The following is a 26,083-nucleotide window of genomic DNA, read 5'->3' as shown; positions in this document are numbered from 1 at the left end:
GTGAATAATGGGCCCAGGAATGGCTTACATGGGACTGGTCCACTGAACCTACACTCTCCAGCAATGATTACTTCTACTGAACTCATCTGCAGGTTTGCATGAATTGAAACCGACGTAGCAGTGTTCACCACTCTTGCGTGTCTACTCTGACATCTATAGTCTGTGGGGGAAATGGTGTGAGAACTGCCGGCCCTGTTTCACTCAATGGTTTTGGCATACAGCTTGTTGACCTCTCCAGATGGGAACAGAGTCCACATCATGATCAGATTGGCGTGTATTGCTAACACAGTCTATCTGACGGTATTTTCAACTCAGCAAGCAGCTCTTTTGTACGATATTGGCTCTCCTCACAATAAACTGGAAACATCTAGGCGTGGGAAAACAGCAATGCAGTGGACCTACCATGTTCAGGGAGTGTAGCATTGACTCGCAGTTTCATGTGTTGTGTACTACGTACGACTTGTTTCAATGCACGGACTCTGATTGCTACATATATACACTAACCGCGTACAATGAGTTCATTACTCAAACTACCACGCTGCAGATCTAAATTTTTTTAGATTCAGCAGTGTACTGTTGGCGAAACTGAATGCTGAAAAGAAGCCTTGACACTGCAGAATATTACATGGCTGAGCTGTCTAGATACATACTAGAAGCAAACAATGATGTCAACTACATGTTAGTACAAAACAAGCAAGTGCATGAAGCGATGTCGTGTTACTCAACTTTTCATACCTACATGTTTAGCTAATCGAATTAGCTTTATCCAAGCTATGAAATCGGATCTGGGGTCCCACGTCACTATGACGTTCTCGAAAGCGACCAAGCTCTAATCGCGGAGCAATTCCGGCAAAAGCTCCTCCTCCTTGTGTGATTCACGTGCGTTTAGACTGCGCGGAAGAGCCTAGCTTGCGAGGCTAAAAAGAAGTCCCAGTTAATTAATCCGGGACTCTAAAACATTTCTAGAAATACTGTATTTGCCAATGAACAGGCAGACAGACAATCAGAGAGACACAAACAGGCACTGACACGGACAATGGACGAACAGACGCAAACGACCAGGCATAGCCAAATTGACAACTAGCCAAGCAACTGCATTAGAGTGCTAACTAGCAATTACGATAGAGCGTACCTTTTTAGCTAATAAACGTTGCATTGTCCTCTCAAACTGTAGTTTCTCCTCTTGACTGAATTGCGCCTGCTTGCAATGACTTAGAGTGACTACGCATGCGCAAACGTAGACAACATGATCAGGGTATGTAGTAGACTTGGAAGTTGTCAGCACTATTTCAAGAGTTTCACTAGACGATTGTATTGCTTATCGTGGTCACCTGGCACAACGATGCTGTTTTCTCCTAAGAAGATCAAATGCCAAAATGACATCTACCTGACGAATAGAATCACTGTTCGAACAGTGACTACAGACACTATGAGAGGAAATTCTAGACGAAATATTACAATTGTTGTCTACACAGTTGCTGCTATAACTGGCGTGGCTGGCTTATCATATGCTGCAGTTCCTCTGTACAGACTCTACTGTCAGGTGAGGAGCTCTATGGATCTAGTCTGGAAATCTCACGTGTCTGCTAGATTGGCTTGCTTTTAGACATCTGGCTTGGGTGGGACCGTGAAAAGTAATACAAGCGCGAAGAAAATGGAAGAGATGCGACCAGTTAGAGACAGAGTGCTGACCATTAGGTTAGATATGTAAATTGATGAGGACAATTGCAATACAAATATAGCATGACGGTAGATTCAATGCAGATAAAAGTGCAAACATGAGATGGTCATTTAAACCACTCCAATCAGAGGTCAAGGTATTACTTGACATGTTACTTAAGCATGTAGTTGCATGGCTTGTAGAGTTGATTCGAACCTACAGTTTGATCTACTCGCTTGACAGGTTGTTCCTGGAGAGACAGCACTGGCATTCTATTCAGCTAAAAACCCAACTGACAAGCCCATATCTGGTATTTCTACGTACAACGTGGTTCCATTTGATGCAGGTCAATATTTCAACAAAGTTCAGGTGAAGCTGGTATTGTATTTACATGTTCTTCTTGCTATTGTACTACTTTATGGGCAGTGTTTCTGTTTTGAAGAGCAAATGCTGAATCCTCATGAAGAGGTACATCAAATGCTAATCCACTATGAAACTGTCATCTGAAGGACTGTTGTTCTCATTGTTAGGTTGAGATGCCTGTATTTTTCTACATTGATCCAGATTTTGATGAAGACCCAAGCATGGAAAACGTTAATACTATAACATTATCTTACACTTTCTTTGAAGTTACAGAAGGCCATTCATATGCCCTACCAATTCGATCCTGATAACTGACATATGTAAACCATATACAAGCTGGGTGTCAAGTGTGTTTTGAAAACAATGGGAACCCATTTGTGTACTCTTCTAATTGCCAGGGTGTCCATCTGGGCATGGTCTTAAAACAAATTTTTTACAATTTACAAAAGCCATCAACTATTATTTATTATGCTACTGGAATATAGGCATCTTGCTAAAGTAGAGACACCAGCAGTGCTGGAGCAAGGGGATATTCTATAATTTCAATGGAAACACCCTTTTTGGGACTCGAAGTGATCGCCTGCTTGGTAACTTTATTACACAACCTTGGCAACAAAATGACTGCGGTAATGCCTGTATATTTCTACACCAGAGCCCTATATGTATGTCGGGCTCTGGTCTTTCTAGGGCTCTGGTGTACACAGTAGTCAGACCCTCGCCTACCTGCAAACTTCCGGACATGCTGAAGTCACAGTTACAGTAGAGTCATGCTCACCAGAAGTGACTCAACGCCTGTTGAATACAGAGTCCCGTTTCTGATGGGTAAAAATCACCTCTCAAACTTGTCTGGCAAAGTCTGGATTTCAACTAAGCAATTAATATTAATTAACACAACATTATCCTACATAACCTTGGCAGTTGTGAAATGGCACTCCAATTAGTCATCTGATCATGAGTGTATATATATATATATATATATATATATATATATATATATATATAACCTTCATCATGAGTCTATAACCTTCAGGGGTGCAAAATCATAGCATGTGGTAGTGAATCGAAAGTGTAGCTAGACGAGACCGCTTAATTAATTAATTGATAATACGTCTTTTCTGTCCCCTTGTGATGGAAACACAAGTAAGTTTTATGCGAAGTCGTCCTAATCCACTGATGCTCCGCTCACAACTATAGTTAAATTAATTAATTAATGCAAGTAGTTCTCAAAACTGTACTAGACAATTGGAAAATACTATATCTGTGCCGGCTGCTAGAGCTTGCATTTAATTGCTGTGAAGTTGAGGGCAAGTTTTCTATTTCAAAAGCCTGCCATTGAACCTTCCAACAATACCCTGAAGCTCCTTGTCCAAAAAAGTCGCAGGACTGTCCAAGCTCTTCCGCTGGTCGTTTCCAAATGGAATATGTATACACATACCCTAGAGGGACAAGGCTTAGTCCAAGCTCTGACTTCTGCGTTTCATAAAATCTTTCTCTCTGCGCAATTTCATGAAATCGTCAAGGTCACAACAACATTTGAGTCAAAACACTTACATATCTATATAATTTGACCAAGGAAGTGATCCAGAAACGAATGACAATAGCTCTTCTAGAGTAGACTCTTCTATTGTCCCTGATAAAACAATTACTGTACGGTTCCTTAGCGTACACCACAACGACGAGTTACGGACGGCACACAGTCACCTAATGACCTACTTTACAGCTTCATGAACGTTTTCAGCAGCATATTTGAACCACCAGTCACGGCATGTGTTAAGGACACGTTATCCCTGAAATGCTGCAGCTCCTAGAAAGTCCTATCTATTCGTCTTTACATATTCTCTAGAATCCTAGAAATTCTAGAGGAATTCCTCAAGACACGCCCACTGGTCACCATCCCTGGATCCGCGCCTGAAAACACCAAATGCCAATGGTATTTCAAATTGCACTCCAAGGGTGCAATTCTTTTACCTAATCCAGCTAGTCTAATCTGGATTAGCTGGATAAGTTAAAGAAATGGACCCCAGGACTATATCCAATCTTTGCTGTTGCAGTCTAGCAAACGTTAATTAAAAACCAGTTAAGCACCTTTTTTGCTGCAATGCCAAGCCAGTTTGGCTTACTTGTAGTTTGATTTTGTTGTAAGTTTTCTTTTTTTACCTTTTTTAATTAACAAGCCACTTGAGCCAAGTTGCGTCAAGTTGCGTCAGCTTGTGTCAGCATCATTTGAACATAAGTGTACAATTGGGTCAGCAGTGCGGCATAGCATAACGAAGAGAACTATGGGGTCACTATTTGGGTTTGGGCTTGTCCATGGGGTCACATTGGCCTTTGTACGCTTTTCCACACATTTTTAGTTGTGTCCGTTTAGTTCATCTAGAGAAGTTCATTTACGCCATTACCACACTAAATGCATTGATTCAATGAATTTTTTGGTTGCAAAGGAAAGTGTTGAACTGCATCTACTAGAATGGCACAACAACATGCGTGATTCGCTGAATCTACCTTTCCATATTATACAGGTCAATTTCCTATTAATAGAAATAACTCACTAAGCACTGCAATGTGTGCTACCAGTACAAGCATTTATAATCTATCCAAGCATAACATGAACAATCTTGATCTCCTATGTCTGTTACAGTATATTTACGTACTCATTATATTTCTAGCACAGATATATAATAAGTAAATGTCTTATACATGTATAGACATAAATATCAGTTTGCTGCTGATGAAAAAGACTGAGGGCTACTGTTTGCTAATACATCTCCTGACATATTATCGTGGTCTGACTCTGACATCCTATGCTTTTGTAGATATTCATCATCGGTGTCCTGCAGCGTGTACATGTACATTATAGCAATCAATGCACACAGTTCAAACCAGTGGAGTTTACACACTTGCTCACTGTGTGAATCAGTTTCACCAATAAGATCAGACAAACTTCCTCCTTCCCACTCTTGGTATAGATGTCTAATAAATTTTGATGACCTACAATACCAAGTGGTGACACATTTTGAGTAATTTCGCATTTTTGTATTACTTGGGAAGAGTGTAAGGTTCAAAAGGAAAAAAGGTGCCCATTGGGAAGCTTGTTTTACCATGTTGTGGCACCAATACCCGACGATTACGTTCAAGTACTGTGTAGCAGAAAGCAATTTGGTAGTTCCTAAGATACAATGACAATCAAAGAGCTCAACCAACAAATACCGACTTTGCTACTGATAACCTTGTCAGTGTTGCAAACATGTTAACAACTGAATCCAGACAAACCTGCAATTACGTTGAACAAATCACAATGACATACTTTATATTACACTAATCATCACCATTAACGGATTGAGATGACAAGACACAACACGACCCAAGTTAAGGGATTGTAAATATGATAGACCTATTGCAATGAAGGTTGTCAGAGCAAAAAATGTTCAATACAGATATCTAAGAACATCACCACTGCAATCAGACTCGGCATTTAGTAATTGCTTATGACGAAAGACAAAAATATAGAAAACAGCCTGCAAACAACGAAAATGAGCATAAAGACACTAAGAAAAATTCAGACATACTTGACAGACAGCATAAAATGGGCCATGTAGAAATGAATCAGCACCGGATGAAAGGTGATCAAACTGGTCAACATATCTGGACCACATTACAAATTAATAGCAAGAAAGTGCTCAGATAGTCAGACATAGAAACGTTAGTTAGTATGAAAATTACAATAGCAAATGTCGCATGTCCCATTGTGCTGGAATCGTGGACACAAAATGAATGCAAGAATTGAATACTTGGACAACCAGCAGCAGAGTCAATAGAAAAGTGTAACAAATATTACAAAGTGAGAAGGAAAGAGGATGATAGTACATGTATACCTTAATATTAGCTAAAGTTCAGAAAAATTCAGCTGTATGGCATTCGCCAAAAAAATTGATGAAAAATTTACCACCCATGGTCAATAACACAAAGCCTGAATCACCATTTCTGGCACTAGCTTACTGCACTTGTACTCAATGGTATTTACTCATAGATGAACCACTGAAAGTATTTTTTATAATCTTGTAAGACACTGTCAAATTAGATCCTGTTTTGCATACATCTATCTTATGGTTAAATCTGATTGTTTCTTTCCTGCTGTAATGTTAGCTGTCAAACAGGCTGTTTGACAATTTAAGTTTCATTTGAGACGTTCTCTAAGAACGCTGAAATGGCACAAAAATGAAAATGACATCATCAACACTAACAGGTGAGTCACTTCTTGTCATCGTCAGTAAGTGATGAACAGCTTCCGTTCTCAATTAACTAAATATCACTGCCAGTAAACATACACCTGCCACATACCTGTGAATCCACCCAACCAATAATTCCAGCACTGTTTTCACGCAACTACACAAACATAGAACTATGCAACAATTAGAATAGACGTGGAAGAAACTACTGCAACCTCAATGGAAGATATTTAGCTCTGGCAGCAAAGCTACCAATATATGCTGCAGCAGCCTGACGAACAGTAGCTGTCACACAGACAAGGAGATGCTTTGTAATGAAACTTTTATGAGAAATATTTTGATACCAGACAAGGAAACAGATTCAACCTATAGAACAAAAGTACTACTCTCAAATTCATAAATGAAGAAAAGACTACTTACTGTTGTCCACAACCGAAGTAGAAATTCTTCACAAAAGGTCTGTAATAACATACAACATGTAATGTAAATACAGTGAATAACAAAGAAGATAACCTTGTGATAACTGCATACATAAAAGCAGAGAAATTGAGGATACGAAGAACCATGGGTCGGTAAGAGACATTTCTTGAAAATCTAAACTGTCATAGTAAGACAATAATCGTCCACATACTCAAGAACACTGTCCTCGAATTCCAGTGTGCAGTTGTCAACTGGAAGTAGTGCATACACTCTTCAAGTTTAGAAAACAGAAACCGTTTGCAAAATTTCTGAAGGTTACATAAGTATTAACTAGTAAGCACCAATCTAGCAGTTGGCTTGATAGATTATGATCATGTTGCTCTTTCCTTGAGTTTGCTGCTTGTCACACCAACACACATAATGTAAAAGCCTCAAGAGTACCAGTAAAATGTTTGGATTGCACAAAGAGAAACAGGATAACCTTGCATGTCAGTGAAGAGCAATAAGTTTATTTAATGTCTGTTGAGAAGTTTATCATGTGTAAGGCCCAGGGTGAAGGCAAGCGACAGTGTTGCTTTAGTATGTAGTTGATGTCAACAAAATTAGGACACCCCAGGAAGTGCTGAAATCGCCAACTAACTACCATATTCGCCCGTAATAACGTCCCTACTGAAATAATGCCCATGTGCGACAGGTCAGAACTTTCAGCCCGAAAAACGCCCATGCCCAACTATACGCCAATGCCCAACCATAAGCCCATGCCCAACTATACGCCCATGCCCAACTATACGCCCATGCCCAGGATACGCATGCGCAGACGAAATAAAATGGGGTCCGCAGAACATTTGTCTCCGTCTGTGTGCGTTTGATGAGCTGGTGTTAGCGTTGAGTGAAAGTGCTTACCACTACATTCATGTCTCCATTGCAATTACCGACCCTGATGCTATTGACGAGCTTCAGGCCGACCACTCTGGTTTGCATTTGTATACATAGAGTGTTTAGTTTCTGCATGTATGCTGATGTTGTACGAATACCAGCACCTTTGATCTTGCAAATGAATAATTGCAAGCATTTGTGGTATTTCTGTCTTCAAGCATTTAGATGATGACTGGCCAAACAACAGTATTTTGCGACCATGTATATGCCTAGGACCAAAATAATGCCCATGTCCTAGTATACACCTAAGAAAAAGTCTTTCTTTTCTATACGCCCAGGGTGTTATTACAGGCGAATACGGTAGCTGTATAGAGCAACAGAATCTTATGTTGTCAAACCTCTAATAGAACATAGAACAATCGAGTGGAATCGTCAAAACTGAAAACACCTACACAATCAATGTCATACTGTCATCACAACCACTGTGAATGGCTAATATAACAGAGTGCAAATAGTTACCTTTTGGATGGCAGCAATAGTAGCAATAACACAGACATCGAGACATCAGAACATCCAGTTTATGAGAAAGAAGATCACAAGTGTCATCTGGGTCTGGCCAACTGTAAGGTGTAATGTCACCAACATGGTCATCATTCTAAACAAAACAAACAAGAACAGAGAAAGTCACAACTGCTTTTCTTGTGCAAGAGAAGCAATTTGGAAGTAAGATGTACTCCATACTCAGACTCTGTGTATGAACCATACAGCATCATCAATTTGCACAAGTTTACTACAATACACTGTAGCTGTTAGTTAACATCAATCTTGCTTGGTTTAGTTCTACAAATTTATACATATGACTGTAATCACCTAACTTACAATTTCTTCTTGAAACTGAGACTGATCCTTCTCATCACCGCCGTTTTCATCATCTAACACTTCATTCTGACTTTGGTTAGGCAACTCTGTCTGTTCAACCAAGTCAGCAATAAAGTCAACATCAAACAGCAGATTATCTAAGTAATTGGCTCACATCTATTTGAATTAGCTTGTTCACAATCAATTCCCATACAACAGGTGTAAGTGAAGGAGCATACTCTAACAACCGAAATAAATTCATTACATAACACTCCTGAAACAGATATTAAGGTCAAGTTGTCAGTCAGTACAACAGAGATATGTCATGCCAGGTGTGGCACTTTCTGACCAGAATAAAGGCACTTTTCTGTTTGTAAGGAAAAAGTTCTTGAATCATCTTCTGAACAATACGAAGTCCTCTACATAACAAATATGTATGTACTGTGGTGTACATTTGCATGCTGGTACAGCTGTAGCACATGCTTCTTTCAATAAAAGTAGTTATTAAAGCTATGTTACAACGTTGCTTCCACAGCTATCAGCCTTATGAAAAACCACGATTGCATTGTCAAGAAGAATTTTGAATTTACATGCACTTTTCCTTCTAAGCAAATCTACCTAAAATCGTACAAAGCGACTGTTGTTTCACGTGACTGCAAAGTCCATACATGTAAATAGTCTGTAGTCATCAAAATAAAGTAACGGGGCTTATCAGACATAAAATATCGTTCATAGTTATGCAATTTTAGGTTCCCCATATAAAAAAATGTTGTAAGTCACATAGCGATTGATTTTGCATAAGCAGTTGCAAAAAGAAAATCTGTTGTTTATTTCTGACAAGACCTGGCAATCGAACATGAGTTAGACTGTTCTGACAAAAACTCTTTTATGAAAATTTCTTGGATCTGATTGGCAGTTAATCCATTGTCTGCTGCATGGTTGCCATGTACAACAAATCACAAATACTGCATAATGACTGGACTGCACTAAGGGAATGACACATTCCTGAGCATGACAGCCATAGTCAGCCAGATACAAACATACTCACGCATAAACCAGCCAGCAACAAACATAGTCACAAACCAGAAGTTGTCCTAGCCATAAAGTTTTGACTACTAGTCATGTGACTGTTACAAAGTCCCATTTTTATGGCTCACAGCTGAAACTAAAGGAACAATAAAGTAAAACCCACCCACCAACCCACCCACTGCCTGCACATACCCACCACCCACTGGAAACCCACCCCATACTGACCCCAGGGCTTACCTCCAACCCTCACCCAGTCTTCGTCCCCACTTCTCACTCAACCCCTTGCCACACATCTCACCCCAATAATCCCCCACCTTCTCCCAAGCCTCAGAACCAACCAGCACACCTTGCCCCAATCTCTTGCTGTTAACTCTAGTACTAAGTATGTCTTGGTGTGGCGGACACCACGAGATATTACCAACTTGCACTTCTTGCAGCGAGCAAACCTTGAGTTTTCTGCAAACTCAAAATAATCCCAAACGAGAGATTTCTTTCTAGATGACACCATCACGTGTCCACAAACTGAGTGTCCACATGGCACACACATGTGCTTTCCATTACCTTATTATCAAGAACAAATCTGCTGACTCTAATAACAACCATTAACGGTTAATAACCAATACCCAATTCGATTATCGGTGCAACACTAACCAAAACTGTACACAGCCAACACAAGATTACTGGTACTAAAATAAAACAGATTACAATAGCACATTTGCCCCTTCCCTCAACCCATAAGTCACACTCAGAGTACAAATGCACCTAGCATTTCTAAATTATAATGACTCAATTAGACAACTTTTCACAAACACTTCAGTGTATCACAATATAACTCACCCAGGTGCTAGCTTCAATATCACATTTAACATCTGATGAACCCTTTCAAATACAAGTTTGAGACCTTATCCACAACAAAAGAGACATTCAGTCATTAAAGCAACACTGTCATAATTTGTGTGCAGTGCATACTCATGCTCATAGGCATGTTCACATGTACGCACAAACCCATGTCGGGACTCCTACAAACAGCACACTGTTTCCTCATGATAAAATGCGGTCTAGTGCGTCAGACACATCGCTGACAAATGAGCAATGGCTATTCCCATATGCAGACACTGTTTTTGCTAGGAAGCCTAGAAATTGATTACGCACATTTTCAGTTACAGAAGCAACTACAAGTATAGCTGCCAGAAAGTGTGTCGGAGCACTAGAAGTTGCGATTGTATAGCAGAAAGGTCCAATGTGTTCTAACATGCGGATACACGCAGGAACTTCAAAGAAATCGTAATGATTGCTCGGATTAATCGTCAAATTAAGCCTATCGTAGGTGTCTTGCTTCAATTTAATGCTCTTTCTGATACTTGCCGCGCACTTGTGGCAATGACCTGATGCGTGTCATGACCTCAGTGTCTTCTCGTCACAGAAGATACTGATAACACAAAGTAGAGTACATCCAGGAGTCTCATCTATCACTTGTAGAGGGCCCGTGTTGGCCGTAGAAAAGAACTGTTTGAACTCAAAACAGATGCTATGCCTGCTCATATTTTCGAAACCCATACAACATTTCAATAGATGCATAATGATCTGGTCAAGTATGACAATATCGCCACTTAGACACTCAAGGCATAACAAACGTCGGTGTATTGCCAAAATGTGACAGATATAGCAATACAACTATGGGTGAAATTGCACTTGCCAACAATTCCTCCTTTTGCCAAACTTGAAAATGTCTACCCAAAATCAAGTTGTGGAGGCATAATGGATGCATAGTATCTGAGACCACAATCATGACAGTGTTGCTTAATTATACAACATAAAAACAGATAAACTGAAACCTGGATCTTGCTGGGTCTCTAAAAACATAGCTTGCAATGTAGAAATGTCCTCTATCTATAGCAGATTCACCTTACCAGGTTTCATCAAACTGACCAGTTTCCGAATGCATGGTGACAGATAGACCGGGTTTGCTGACAAGAGAGAAGTCAGATACTCAGTGTAGTCAGCAACAAATTGATCATCTTTATAAATCCAATTTATATCCTATAATACAAACCATCAATCATCAATCAAGATTTCAAGATGCAAATGTGAGCTGTGCCATGAGCTGTGATGAGGTCCAAGGACATGATAAGGAGTCTGCAACAATTAATGTTAGTGGCAGTAGTGTGAGTGGTAGGAATGCAAATTTCAAGGTACTTGGCTAGAAGATTATAAAAGGGTGGAGTATGACAGCCAGACTGAAAAAGTGACTTGCAAATATTGTCGTCAGTGTACCCTCATGTTGCGAGCAAAACTGATATTGTTACTAGGAGACTGATTTGCAAACAAGAAACATTAGTGTTTCATGGCAGAAGTATATGCCATAAGAAATGCAGAGATAAGTCTCTTTGCAGCACAGATATAAGGAAGTCAAGGCAGAAGATTTCAAATGCATTGCCTCACAAGTAAGGTAAGGAAGCGGTTGAACTAGTGGTCAAAGTAAATACCACCTACCTCATTGCTAAGGAAGAGCTTAGCTTTACAAAGATGAAGCCCCTTCTCCTTTTGCAGAAAAAAATGGTCTTGATATATCTCCAACCTATGACAACCACACTAGGTGTGCCAAAATTGTTTCCACTATAACAGAAGACCTATTATAGTGGAAACTATAACTAAGAAAAAGCAGATATTTTAATGTACAGATTTCTGAATAAGTCATTACAGTCTTGTCTTGATTTCAACACAGAAACGTGAACTACAAATACGTAATAAGAAGAAAGCTGTGTACAAGTTTGTACACCACTTATGCCTAACTGCAAACTTTTGAGTAAAACATGGAAACACCATGGAAACACCTGGAGTGAATTCAAGCGTTTCTTCTCATTGTGCATAGCAATGGCTACTCGAAAGACAACAAAGCGCAAGAGACTTGTGCTCAACATTGAGCAGAAGCTGGAAATTTGCCAGCTTGATAGGGAAAAGGGGTTTTCGTACCGGCGCATCGATAAAGAGTTTGGAATTGGTCGTCCAACAGAGCACAACATTCTGAAGTCGGAGGAGAAGTTAAAGGCATTTCAAGCACAGCTTGAAAGCAGTGACTACATGAAGAAAAGTTGCACGATGCGAAATTCTGACTTTCCAGAATTGGACAGGACTGTTTTCACTTGGTTCATTCAGGAACGCTGCAAAGATCCACACGTGGAATTGCATCGCTCAGCGATCAGGTTTAGAATGTTTGGTTATCCGGTGCGCGGTCTCTATACGTCATGCAAACTCATACATGGATCACACAATTGAACGAACTACAGTTTAACGAGCTGGCTAGAAATTTAATTCTTCAGATGATATGACAATAACGCATCTTTCATATTACTGTACATACATATAAATTTACAATCAATCATGTACAATTTTTATCTCTAGATCAATAAGACATTTGGTTCGTTTGAATTCACATCTACATTCAGTGTACATGTACACCTAATGTGAAAAAACGCCATATAATATAAACAATAGCTGAGTTCATAACAGCTTCAGTTATCTAACATTTTCACTTATCCAACAAGGGTCCGGTCCCAAGGGGGTTGGATAAGTGACACCCGACTGTATACTGGTTACTGCTCTACTTACTACTTGGATGTCAGAACTCTCATCAAGGCCTACTCAAGTCAATCTAAATAATTGAGGTATATATCTGAGGTGATCTAAGATACAAACTGTTTCATTTTAATAAGTAATCTGTAATTAATTGAATACTAAATAGCTTAGCAACAACCATTACGTTTCAATCTTCTTATAGAGGATCTCACCAAAGTAATCCCAACCAAATCTTCAAAGCCTTTTCCTAATACAGAAGCACAGCACTTCAGTCCATCCAGCCATCGACTTAAAGACACATCCTTTTACAAGCAAGAAATGCACAAAAATTAAGCACACACTCACGATAAAGCTAACATCATTTATACCAAAATGTTTGAGCGAGACAACTCCGTAAGAATAATGTTGTACTCAGAACTGTCTCCCTATAAAAGAAATTAGTTAATAGTCTGCAAACTCAACCCTAACACTAATCTAATTAAAGCCAAAGAGCAACAGAGACCACCCTGGTGGTATAATCATTTCCACTCGTTTTCAAACTGCTAACAGATTATGTAAGTCTTAGAAAAACAGAATGGCCAACCATTTTTAAGTTCATTCCAAATATAAAGTTTCTCTATGCAAAATTTCACAAGCCACAGAGTTGTGTTCAAAAGTAACAGAATCACTGCCTTTCTGAAACAAATGCAACACAACATTTTCCACACAAAGAAATAAACTTGTTAGCAATACTGTAGCTTGGTAAAGTTATTAGCTATGCACTTTTCTTCTACTAAACCTAGAGAATTTCCATTGTCAAATGGTAGTCTTTCAGAATGTGTAAACCTCTGCAAATTTGATTAGTAAAGCAAACCAGACATAGATTAGTTATCATTTTCAACATCGTAAATGTACAAAAAACCAAAATTAGAAAAATACAAGGCAACGTAGTAAAGAAATTACTTGACAAAGAAAATAATTTTGACTTTGCCTCTTCCATCTCCAGTTGTTGAGATCAAAATAGCTGACAAAACAAGTCCTGAAGGGTCAGTGGGTGATTGGGCCATTCAATTCTTTGCACTGCCATATTCTAATTTCAATTTTTGTTGACCCTACAATACATGTGATTGTCGTGTAGTTCTAGAGTTACTTAGAGTTAGAGTTAGTAATAGCTATATTTGAATTAATGTCAGCAGTGTGTATTTTATAGTAAGAAAAAGCCTTACCACGGACTGTAGCCACGAGCGCGTGCAACATGCTACACGTTGCTACTAGTTCGCGCTACGTAATGTTTAGAACATAAATGCTTCTAGATTATGTCATACCTTCGACTTCTTGTGAAGGGCTTCGCTAATAACATGAGCAATGACAGCAGCATTTTGACAACTAGACGCCATTTTTAACTCACATGCGCTAAGGCGCTCTCCCCGCCTCTGCCATAAATTATTTCTCGTAGATAACATACGGGGATACAAGATGACTGCACAACTGCTTAGTCTCGCGTGGCCAGACGTTTGCGCGTGGGGAGGAGCGTGCGGGGAGGAGGAGCCTGTAGCGGGAAGAGGTCTTCTAAGGTTCCTTTGATGTCTTGGTCTTGATTCTGCCAACCCCAGCATTCCATGGCATAAATATAAGACTTATAACGATGATCTGTTAATTGAGATAGCGAGCAACTGATGGAAACGCACTACTATACCAAAATTAGAGACAATTTGAGAAATTTTCCAGATATCAGCTAACCGGTGTTGGGCCGTTCTACTCTTTGTTCGCGTTGACCTTGCGCTTCGAAATGACTAATGATGCAGCTGGATTTGTCTATCACACTCAGATGCTAGTTACGTGATACATATCCCATTTTCTGTACAGTACTGTACAATTTAGAGGTCACATTACAATACAAAGATCTAGGTAACAGTAGAGGAAGTCGCAGGCTAAACAGAACGTACGAGAAGAGGAGTAAAAAATACCAAGCAACTATACGTATATATATATATATATATATATATATATATATATATATATATATATATATATATATATATATATATATATATTATATATATATATATATATATATATATGCAGCAGCAGGTGAACTTGAAAAAGATCTCAAGTATGAAGAAGCAGTTGCTAACAGTGGTGCCTTGTTCTTCCCACTAGCAGTGGAAACGTATGGTTGTTGGACTCCTGCTAGACTGGATACTATTAATTAAAACTATTGCGTCTAAAGTAATGACTGCGACTAGTATTCCGTTTACACAAGCGTATTCTAATTTAATGCAACAACTGTCTGTTAATTTGTGGAAATTTAATGCTTGCATGATACAAAGTAGATTAATGTTAGATGCTGATGTAATTGCTTGGGATTTGCCGGTTTTGTCTGTTAGTAGTTTGTTATAAAATATAATATTATTTCTCTCTCAATATATATATATATATATATATATATATATATATATATATATATATATATATAGGTGTTCTTCATACAGCTTGGACAATAAATTTTAGTATTTAATATGTCTAACTCAAGAAGATGCAGTTGGTCGTTTAGACACAATTATGAGAAGGAATCATACGCTTTTTGGAAAAATTTTCCCTTTGCCACTGGTTTTGGGTTGTGTAGAATTATGTGTTCTATGATGGCACAGTATGGGGTGGAATGTATACTTTGCATGTCAAAAAAAGATAGAGGACTTTGTGAGTACAGTAGAAGATTGATACGTAATACCAAATGGTCGGGTCTATACTATATGTACAGCTATAGTAGGTTGTTGCACATGCATAAAGTAGCTCGTTATTATATATATATATATATATATATATATATATATATATATATATATATATATATATATATATATATATTGCTTATATATTCTATATTCTTCTTCTATGCAAACTACCCCAAACTGCCCCAGACTACCCCAAACTACTCTACCCACCCAGTCCCTAAACATAACTACATTACAGTGACAGAAAAATCCCACAAGTCATCAAAGTCCAGGTTCAGTCTACTGTATAATAGCTTGGCATTATACAGTACACACACACACACACACACACACACACACACACACACACACACACACACACACACACACACACACACACACACACACACACACACACACACACACACACACACACACACACACACATCCTGTGTCACAATCTTATGCTTTCTTTACCACAAACGTTTGCCTTCTTTTGGTTGTATTGTTGTCATTAATATCAATGCTAGTAGATAGAATAAAAAGCCTAATTATAAGACATGCATCCACCATCGTTCTTTATGTTGAAATGAGCATTGTATCGTTTGTCTAATGTAAAATCAAACATTTGCCATGCATGTACTTCTACTCTTGGTATTATATTCATGCAGACTGTACAGCCTAATACTACCTCCCGGATCTAATGAAGTAGTGGTGATGGCAGCACATCCGGGATTGCAATCTACACTGTGTCTGGGCAAGGCTATATATATATATATATCCAATCACCTCCTTGCCAATGAAATTTTCAAAGATCTGTTCTTACAAAATGATCATTTCATGGCTGCGCATATCATATGATACTAAACCAAGTCTATAATACATTCCAGATAACACTAGCTAGTACATGTACTTGTCTGAAAACGGTATTTTGCTATACTGCATAGCAACTGCAGTAGACATTACAGAATACTACTCTAAAGCTTGACTTTCTTAAACTGCACAATGTGAGTACACATATAGATACATAACAGGGTTAAAGAATAGCTCTAAATAATTATGCCACATTTCGTGCATCTTATTACTAGGCCATGCAATAATATGACCATTTTCCATAGCAGCATTAAATGCAATGTCCTGTAATACAGAAAACACAGTAAAATTTTAATAGGAGATTCTCCAAATGCATCACTTCTTTCAAGCAAATCAGCAATGCACTGGTGTGTGTGTGTGTGTGTGTGTGTGTGTGTGTGTGTGTGTGTGTGTGTGTGTGTGTGTGTGTGTGTGTGTATGTGTGTGTGTGTGTGTGTGTGTGTGTGTGTGTGTGTGTGTGTGTGTGTGTGTGTGTGTGTGTGTGTGTGTGTGTGTGTGTGTGTGTGTGTGTATACATACCAAAGCTCAAGCAGCAATAAGCATATATCAACGCATGTAACACATGTCCATTTATTTTCTCACACAACTAGCTCTTTAAGCTAATTTCAACAACTGGTGCAATCTGTACAGCAGCTCTAACTACTGACAACTACTTCATACTCCAAACTATACAGTTCACAAACTGACACATTGTTTAAGACGCAAAAATGACGTTTAAAACTTGGACTGTTCCAAATGTGGTTAACATAAGATTGTAGAGATCGATAGACGTTCTTCCACTAGTATCCATATATCTTTGTCCTATGCACGTCACGGTCATTGCATTCACGACATCTGTTATAGTAGTAAAAATAGCCATCTCTGCGTTTTAATTTCTTTACGAATTTTTCACCATCTGGCCAACGATCTACCTAAATAAAAAAGCACTTACTTATAACAATTATCACCACTCTAAAAGCCTTTGGCTGATAGCAGATCTTCCAGTCTGGTGAATCTGATCCGTCGCCATGTGGGTCCCTGAGAGCCAAAGCACATCAACAGATTGGGGCAATCTGGAAAGTTAAAAGTTTGGGACCCAAAACAGAAAAGGTCCCCAATGTTTCAAGCAAGTCAGGTTGACCTGGTTCCGTGTCTGAATGCATGGCTCACATATACCGAAACGTGGAGACCCATATGCATGTTTGTATCTGTTCTTTGTTTTTGTATTTGTAGCTCATGTTCTTGCATATCTCAATCATTCTAACTGCTACTGGCCTACTATTAGGCTTCAGTCTCGTCATCTCAAACATGTGCACCGTGTTCTTGTATGCAGTACATGTACTAAAATGGTCACAGTGATCAAAGTAAGCGTTAACTTGCCTACAACTATATCTGGTTCAGTCATGTCTCTACTTCTGAATCTACTTCTATAGTCTACGTGGTATAATCAATTGTGGAGATAAACCAAATTTTATAACAGCTAGAAGTCTTGTTGTATTTGTTAGTAATAAAACAAAAATTACTCTAGCTCTTTAATAGTCTCATGTGGCCAGACGTTCAGAGTGTGAAAAGCAGGCAAAGAGAGAGAACAATTTCACCCTCTTTAATGCTTCGAATGTCTGGCCACGCGAGACTATTCTTCTAACTCATCTAACAGTCTTTCCCTAGACTACTTTGACTACTAATTGTCTGCTGGGTGTACCTACTGTGCATGTGCAAGTTACTGTTACAAGTAAAGTTCACAAATGCCTTGTAGCTAGCAGATAGTTGTACTCTTCTTTGGCATTCATCCAACCATCATTTCCATGCGCCCATTGTTCACACCACATATACTGATTAAGAGTGGCCAGATACTGTACCATACAGGAGGTTATTTGATGCATGGTCCTTTTTTATATTTATCTTCACGTGGTTCCAATAGCTTTCCACTGCTTGAGTGTGGGCTCCAGTTTCAGGTCTTAAAAGGGTCAACTGTGACTCACTGTTTTGTAACAGACAACATTGAGAATAGTACCAGTTCCCTTGCGGCAAGTTCTCTTTGAGCATCCCACTAGTATGAATGTATAATTGTTCCAGGCTTGGTGTGCTCAATGATTGCATGGAAGCAGTGTGGTGGCGTCTCTTCTCTCTACAACTTTCCTGACGTATCCCACACCAGAAGACAATGACCTGTCAACCATCCCAAATACCAATATCCAATCAAGAAGTACTCTTTTTCTATTGTACTACAATTGAAAAACCGGTTAGTAAATGTGTAAATTTATGCATCAATCATATATAGCCTACCTTTCGTTACGTCTCAGAGACCTTCACCCATTTGCATCACTTTACCGGGTCCACCCCAAGAACGGATGAGACTGCATGTAGGGATCCATAACTGTGGTACAGTGTACTCATTCAATGGTCATTATTATCTAGACGACACCTGATTTTTGTCACTGAAACGTCTTGATCCAAGTAGAAAGCCTGAGCTTGGACTGATTGAAAAAAGAGTCCTCTTGAATGCTGACTTTTGTCCTGCCACCCTATGTAAAATCTTCATGTGTCCACGTGAGTTCGTCATGCGATTCGCATGAAACAGCCGCTTCCACTTGAGATTATCCTGGTTTTCATGCGGAAATGAAGTCTGGATGCAATTCTCAAAAGATTCACACAAGAATTTCATGCGGTACAGGCTATTACTCGTGATCTTCGCATGAAACGTAAGTCCATTCAAGCTCCGCATGAGTAGTTGAGCTCCGCATGAGTATAGTTTGATGCACCTCTGAAAACGTCCACTTGCCATTGATGTGTGATCATCTTAGCACCACAAGCCAGACTCTTCCATGCAGTCGCTGAACTAAACGCACATGAATCACACGAGGAGGAGAAGCTTTTGTATGAATTTCTCCAGGGTGAGAAGAGCCTAGTTGCTTTCGAGAATGTCATAGTGACGTGGGACCCTGGATCCAGTTTCAGTGCTTGGATAAAGCTAATTCGATTGCCGAAATAGCTCTTTAGTGTAATTGCGTTTGATACGTACATGAAGCGCAGAGTAGCCCTCAGTGGAGAGCGCTTGTATGCGAAAGTCAGCGAAGCTGTTGTTGGACAAATTGCTGAATAAGGAATGGCCTACATGGGGCTGGTCCGGTGAACCTACACTCTTCAGCAGCGTTTCTTTCTACTGAACTCATCTGCAGGTTTGAAACGGACAGTGTTCACCAGTCTTGTGCATCTACTCTGACAACTAGTCTGTGGAGAAATGGTGTGAGAACTGTTGGTCCTGTTTCACTTAACGGTTCATCAAAGCAGTGTCATACAACTTGTTGACATCTCCAGATGGGACCTGAGTCCATGTCATGCATGATCAGATGGTGCAGTCTTTCTGACAGTTGTACTTCTAGTGAACACTGATTGAAATGAACGTGTGACAGTACTTTCAACTTAACAAGCAGCTCGTTTGTACAATAATGGCTCTCTTCACAGTGAACTGAAAACATCTAGGCATGGGAAAACAGCAGTGCAGTGGACCATGTTCAGGAAGGGCAGAGCTAGTTAATTCGTAGTTGTATGTGTTGTGTACTACGCACGACTTGTTTCAATGCACGGACTCTGAGTGCAATACTTACACTAACCACATAGAATACACAAGTTCAGTTCTCAAACTATCGAGCTGCTGATTCGGCGGTCTACTGTCGACAAAACTAAATGCTGAAGGAGTTGTGACACTGCAGAATAAATGGCTGAGCTGATTATGTATGTACTAGAAGCGAACAATAATGTCAACTATGTACTTCGTGCAAACAAGTACCGTATAACCGGTTATTTTTGCAATATCATTATATCTCTGCGAATTCTGTCACAAATCATGGAATGCACAAATAAAATTTGTCGATATTTAGGCTAATCCTCGGAGTCCCAGGAAGTCACTGTTTGGACACATATATACATGTGTACATGAATGTACCAGTACAGTACTGCCTTCCTGGTTAGAACGCAGAAATTTAAATCACAGTAATTAAAACTTTGTCTAAATTCTCAAATCGCAGAAATTTAAGATCACAGAAATAACCGGTTATGCTGTGTGTCACGTTTATGAGCCTTAAGCCCGGTTCACAGTACGACGCTGGCACAGTGTCCTGCAAGCATCAGCAAAGATGCTGGCACTGCAAAGTAACCATGTGTGTACAATGTACTCGCGACAGACATGGATGACGACGTTTTGCTTTTGTTGTGCTGCTGCACCATAGTCTCGATCAAGCGTTTTCTTTCATCCTTATGTCCTTGTAGTCCTTTGACTGAACTGCCAAATGCAGGGAAAAGCATGCACACACTCAATAAAAACTTCCATCGATGAATCAATGATAGATGCCATGTAAATGAATAGAATACCTCGGATATGTCCAGCGACTGACTTTTAATTGGTTGAAACGAAGCATGTGATGTCATCGGACGCTGGGTCACTTCCAGCTAGGACACTTGATTAGAACTTTTCTCTATTCCACCATCGTGGACGCTCACCTAACGTCGTGCGAGCGTCGTGGATGCTGACATGTTCACAGTGTGACACTGACGCTCGATCATCGTCAGTGTCCAGGACGCTCGCTCATGCCAGTGTCGTACTGTGAACCGGGCTTTAGAATGTAAACCGGTGCACAAACAGCATAGATTTATGCTTTGATCTGAGTGTTGTCAATGTGTATTGTCAGTCTACAGTGCTGCATCTTTGTTGTGCATAATTTTGCCAAGCATGGTCAGGACGAATGCATTCCCTAACCCTAACTTTGTCAAAATCAAAACATGTTCCTCAGCACTTTTTTGCTGTACAGCAGGTTAGATTTATTTCTCAAAAAGGAAGAGCATGAAGCTCTTTTTCGGACATTCACGGTAACTCTAGAAGCTTGTGATTGCAACCCAACTCTGCTGTACAGCTACAGTGAGTGATTCTGTAGTAAGTTCTTTTGCAAACCACATGCATACATGAGCTACTTAGAATTGGCGTACTATGCTTTGTTTTGGCTTAGCATCCATTTCTCATGCACACTCACATATCTGATCCTCTTTCCTGTGTACTTACTTAGTGCAGTGCATTGTGCATGCATCTTCCATGCCGATGGCTGGAACTTGTAGTATCTTAGTAATAGTATCTTAGTAACTATAGATATTAATGACCAGTAATTCAACAGTCATTGTACTCACAAGAATTTGCAACTTGTGTTAATCCACTTTGTGTGTTGTCTTCCCTTTTATTAATATTGGGCAATTCTGTGTCTCCTCGCTACAGATTGGCACTGCGAACCGTTTGTGTTGCGCTAGAAGTAAATGATGAAGCCAGCTTTAGGATTTAAGTCATTTGAGAGCTTTGTAAATCTGTTGACTCATTCAAGAAGAGAACAACAAAGGCTCCCTTCGACATTTGACAGCTGGATAAGGCAGTTCTTCAAATTTTTTTGTGCAGTCGGCAAAGAACAATCATACTACAATGAAGCAACTATACAAAAAAACTGCTCACTAAGTGCCTTCATGAAGAGCTACACTTTCGCCTGGAGAATGCTATCCTTCCAAAAGAGTTCAATGACTATACTATGGATGAATTGATTGAACAGGTTAGATCCTTTTTGTCACAAAGTAAATGTAATGGTAGAGAGAGTCCGTCTACATCATCGAAAACAACAGCCGGATGAGTCGGTGCAGTTGTACTTTGATGGACTAAAGCAAATAGCCTCCAACTGCCAGTTTACTGCTGCTGAGTATGATGGTCGCCTTCATGATATATTTGTCGCTGGCCTTAAGCCTGGTTCACAATACACCTCGCGTCATGTTGCGTCATCTCACGTCAAAGGAGGCCGTTTCCGACGCGATGCGACATGACGTGTTTGATAGGATTTTTCCTATTCCAGTGCGTCGTGTCGGAAACGGCATCCTTCGACGCGAGACGCCCCGTCGCAATGCGAGATGTATTGTGAACCAGGCTTTAGAGAAGATTAGATGTTACAAAGCTTATGAAAAAGATGACTTACTTAGTAGGAGCCTGGAACAAGTTTTGGCAGATGCTTTACTATTTGAAGGAGCTAATTAAAGACAGCGTGTTAGCCACACGAGACAGTTATGCTCAATCAGTTCATTTCATAGATAAGAGGCACAATAAAATTACCTCAAATAAAGGAAAGCCTAAAACAAGAAGAGGCTTCTGTATCTGTGGTGTCAAAGACCATTATAGTTTTGAGTGCTCCTTTAAAGATCATCAAAAATTATTATTCTGCCTGCAGTGTGACAGTTACAATCATCTAAAATCTGGATGTCAGAAATTTACCAGCTCGTAGAAACCAATCTTTTCAAAGCAATGAAGAGACAGTAAAAGGAAAGAAGCTAAAGCAAAACGTTCAGAATCTAATGAAAGCAGTGTAAATAATTCGGACTCATCAGTACAAGGTATTGAGTCTGTGTGTAGAGGTTACAATGGCTGAAAACGTCCATATTACTGGAAACAAACTGGTCGTCGATGTTATCATTAAAACAAACAGATTCAATTTCGAGTAGACACTGGTGTAGATGTGTCTTTAATGAATGAGAGATCTCGGTTAGCATTGGGAAACCAAAACTATCAAAGAATACAGAGAGACTCAGAAACACATCAGGTAACTTGATGTCCTTCAAAATAAACTTTGCATTGTACTCCCAAAGTTTAACCGATTGTTGTTCAGAAAGATTCCAAAAGCTTGATTCAAAGTAGTCCCAGAGAATGTCATTGTTTTCAAAGCTATAGTTTTTAGAGTCTTAAGACTGGCCGGAGTCCAATATACTAAACTTTCCATAGAGATAGGAAGAAATCTGCACCACATTGAGTCACATTAAACTCATGTCTCTCGTCTTTTTCCATTTCCCCAGCATTTCCAGCTGCACAAGGTTCAATGGCAGCAGCGCAGACAAAACGTGGTTGCAATAAATTGCAGACAATGACGTCAAAAAAGCTGGGTTCCCATTAAGAAAGTCCGGATGATAAATGTCACCAGGATGAGATTGATGATTAGCAGAACAGTTCTGTTCTCTTCTACAAGATTTGTCGTCAGACAGTAATGCATGCCACATTATATTACATAAAGCATTGTGACGTTTCAACAAGGTACTGTCATAGCTGCAACCTAACAGATGATTACCAAAGCGGTCAATGACTTGACCACATATACATCTTAAAGCGTTGTTGGAATTTGCTGCAGGAAATATAGGAATGTCCAACCATAACCTGATGGTAACTATAAATTCATGCTGAAGCATGGCCAGGCCAAGATTTCTGTTTGGTGTTACCCTTAACCAAGCTCCAGCATAAGGAGAAGCTATAGTATTGATCCTTGCTCTGTCTCTGATGCTACACCCTTGTTTCAACGCCTGCAGTTGAATTCCGTCAAGGTGTGACTGCAATGATTGTTGTGAAGCAACAGAAAGATCGGAAAAAGTGGCTGGAAGGATGTACACTCGATAACTGCTGACAAAGCAAATCTTTCATCACAACTTCTCCCTGAATTTCAACCATATCCACTGTAGTAGAAGAAGTATAATCTAATCCTGATGATACAGATTTAGAAGAATAGCCTAATAGCTGATTAACAAGCTGACGGCTTGCATTACAGCAACCAACAAAAGCAGCAGCAGCCAAAGATTGAGCAGAACGCAAGCCAAGACCTCCTAAATGTATTGGTAAAGAAGCTTGCATCCATGCCAAGTTTGAGATGAAAGAGCGTCTTATATAGCATAAAGATCTTTGTATCCCGAGGTCAAAACGAGATAGTTGGTCACTGACTGTGATTGGTAACTGTGCAAATAAGACGGTTGAGTTTATTGAAAAACAGATCTTTCTCAAGTACATATATGTTGTATGTATGTATTACATTTCTCACATCCTTGACCAGTCAACAATTAAAGGTGCAGGGTCACGCTCCGACATGTGCACTTGAGCCGATCTCAAGTGACAATTTTTTTGCATTGTAGCTATTGTATATAACAATGTTCAAGTGTCATGGCAAGAAATCAGTTTCGATCACCAGTAAGCCCTTCAAACGCTGTTCATGTGCGTGCACAAAGTCACTAGACAAAACCTACTGCAAAACCGGCTATTTAGGTGTAAATTGACAGGCATGGCAGCTTTAAACAATACAAATTTTTAGTGCTCACTGTAAACTGAGTGTGCTCTGTTACTCTGAAAGAAGACGTGACTACGGCAGATGCAGCATACGGGAACATGGCATGTGCTTTCTGGTCACGTGCAGAGAGCAAGGAACTCCGATCTGGCTTGAAGTGCAAGGGTGCTTGTCGAATTTACCGAAACTACAGTGTAGCAACCTCAGTTTGAGGTTTTAGAAGAAAACGTCCAAGAACTACATCTAAAAAGCCTACAATTTAGCTACCAGAGTCACAGTCTAACGCAACTTCATACTGCAATATCTCAATCGTTCCAATTCAGGCTATAGAGAGACTTCAGTCAGCTTTGCATTCAGTGCAAATTAGAACGTCTACGTCCTTGCGGTTACTGAGTGTTTGAAAAAGTGCACCCTTTTCAAAGCCATGCATTGCGCATGTCCGAGCGTGACCCTGCACCTTTAAGTAGCACTTTCTGTTGAAAAACCGTTGCAGTTTCAATGTCGATTAAAGCGTGTTTTAGACACATTCACCGATGTTTTTGGTGATGATCTTGGATGTTGTAGTCAGTCAGTTAAGTCAGTTAGCATCCATGTTCGACCTGATGCTGAACTCAACACACACACACACACACACACACACACACACACACACACACACACACACACACACACACACACACACACACACACTAGAGATGGGTATGTATATATGCTCATTCCTACATCACAATCTTTTTACCTAGAATAATGGAATGCGGCAGTTTCAATCTAAAACCCAGCAGTCATATGTGACACTCACAGTACTCGATTGTGATGTTCGAGATGAGCATGAATAAGTATACATACCCATTCCTACTACATATACCCATCATTTTCTCAAATGTTTTTATATTTGTGTACATAAAGTACAGACTATTCTAGCGCTGTTATGGACTTTGTGTGGTCACATGAAATGACGTATGATTGTAGGTAGTAGAGACTAGAGCGCTTAGTAGAAAAATGGCACCTAAATTTGCAATACACGTGTACTTCGCACCAATTCTGTGGTTTTCAGAAAGCTCATAGCTGTGGAAGCGAGGGTGTAAACAGAACTTCAGTTACTAGATCGAGTATAGATAAAGTATACCTTCGTGCCCGGAAAGAAATCTAGATACTCTTTCTCGTCACGAAATCCAGCAAGTTGAAACCTATAGGCTGCAGAAAAAAACGTAGCAAGTCAGAAGCACTTTGAGTACTATGGATTTACCTTCTTCAACTTCTTTATCCCAGCGTCTCGCACGAACGACCGACTTTGGTTGCTGCGACGCCATTACGGTGTTTGGTGGTAACTATGTGACGTACGCATGCGTAGAAAACCCACAACGCTACATGGGGCTGGGAGGTCGAGGCTAAACATACGCACAGAGCTTGCGCTCG

The 26,083-nt window shown here is 39.7% G+C and overlaps 3 protein-coding genes across 4 annotated transcripts; 1 reads left to right on the top strand and 2 right to left on the bottom strand.

Annotated features, from left to right (window-relative positions):
• Positions 1–1,225: 1,225 nt before the first annotated feature.
• On the top strand, positions 1,226–2,538 carry LOC134184393 (cytochrome c oxidase assembly protein COX11, mitochondrial-like). Its single transcript, XM_062652066.1, has 6 exons — positions 1,226–1,543; positions 1,607–1,698; positions 1,754–1,817; positions 1,904–2,029; positions 2,087–2,128; positions 2,191–2,538. Exons 1-6 carry the CDS (start codon positions 1,247–1,249, stop codon positions 2,329–2,331), a joined length of 762 nt encoding a protein of 253 aa, XP_062508050.1. The 5' UTR covers positions 1,226–1,246; the 3' UTR covers positions 2,332–2,538.
• A 2,096-nt stretch (positions 2,539–4,634) lies between these two features.
• Positions 4,635–14,412, bottom strand: LOC134184344 (RNA polymerase I-specific transcription initiation factor RRN3-like). Of its 2 annotated transcripts, none has more exons than XM_062652012.1 (23): positions 14,313–14,412; positions 13,377–13,433; positions 13,221–13,310; positions 11,343–11,472; positions 11,268–11,285; positions 10,270–10,333; positions 8,753–8,822; positions 8,579–8,677; positions 8,425–8,514; positions 8,065–8,200; positions 7,944–7,993; positions 6,763–6,843; positions 6,670–6,708; positions 6,594–6,615; positions 6,465–6,534; positions 6,362–6,406; positions 5,590–5,665; positions 5,475–5,538; positions 5,350–5,414; positions 5,250–5,293; positions 5,064–5,189; positions 4,921–5,011; positions 4,635–4,854 (listed from the first exon to the last, which is right to left on the bottom strand). In XM_062652012.1, exons 1-23 carry the CDS (start codon positions 14,382–14,384, stop codon positions 4,738–4,740), a joined length of 1,716 nt encoding a protein of 571 aa, XP_062507996.1. In that variant the 5' UTR covers positions 14,385–14,412; the 3' UTR covers positions 4,635–4,737. The 2 variants fall into 2 exon arrangements, with proteins under 2 accessions (XP_062507996.1, XP_062507998.1); XM_062652014.1 differs by having other exon boundaries at positions 5,122–5,189.
• Positions 14,413–17,110: 2,698 nt separating this feature from the next.
• Positions 17,111–26,004, bottom strand: LOC134184989 (meiosis expressed gene 1 protein homolog). Its single transcript, XM_062652766.1, has 3 exons — positions 25,914–26,004; positions 25,794–25,861; positions 17,111–17,485 (listed from the first exon to the last, which is right to left on the bottom strand). The coding sequence occupies exons 1-3, from the start codon at positions 25,975–25,977 to the stop codon at positions 17,354–17,356; spliced, it is 264 nt and encodes an 87-aa protein (XP_062508750.1). The 5' UTR covers positions 25,978–26,004; the 3' UTR covers positions 17,111–17,353.
• Positions 26,005–26,083: the final 79 nt, after the last annotated feature.

The sequence above is a fragment of the Corticium candelabrum genome, chromosome 9 (genome assembly GCF_963422355.1).
Source record: "Corticium candelabrum chromosome 9, ooCorCand1.1, whole genome shotgun sequence".
Taxonomy (NCBI): Eukaryota; Metazoa; Porifera; class Homoscleromorpha; order Homosclerophorida; family Plakinidae; genus Corticium; species Corticium candelabrum.
This window is presented reverse-complemented; position numbering and strand designations above follow the sequence as displayed.

Excerpts from the sequence above, each read along its gene's own strand:
- LOC134184989 (XM_062652766.1), bottom strand. The coding sequence starts at position 25,977 with ATGGCGTCGCAGCAACCAAAGTCGGTCGTTCGTGCGAGACGCTGGGAT. Across the intron at positions 25,862-25,913 it reads GGATAAAGAAGTTGAAGAAG|CCTATAGGTTTCAACTTGCT; the intron begins GTAAATCCATAG and ends TTTTTTCTGCAG. Across the intron at positions 17,486-25,793 it reads ATTTCTTTCCGGGCACGAAG|GTAGATCGTTGGCCAGATGG; the intron begins GTATACTTTATC and ends TTTTTTATTTAG.
- LOC134184393 (XM_062652066.1), top strand. The coding sequence starts at position 1,247 with ATGATCAGGGTATGTAGTAGACTTGGAAGTTGTCAGCACTATTTCAAG. Across the intron at positions 1,699-1,753 it reads GACAGAGTGCTGACCATTAG|ATTCAATGCAGATAAAAGTG; the intron begins GTTAGATATGTA and ends GCATGACGGTAG. Across the intron at positions 1,818-1,903 it reads CACTCCAATCAGAGGTCAAG|GTTGTTCCTGGAGAGACAGC; the intron begins GTATTACTTGAC and ends CTCGCTTGACAG.
- LOC134184344 (XM_062652012.1), bottom strand. The coding sequence starts at position 14,384 with ATGGCGTCTAGTTGTCAAAATGCTGCTGTCATTGCTCATGTTATTAGC. Across the intron at positions 8,678-8,752 it reads AGAAAAGTGCCTTTATTCTG|GAGTGTTATGTAATGAATTT; the intron begins GTCAGAAAGTGC and ends TATCTGTTTCAG. Across the intron at positions 4,855-4,920 it reads CTGATTCACACAGTGAGCAA|GACACCGATGATGAATATCT; the intron begins GTGTGTAAACTC and ends TACACGCTGCAG.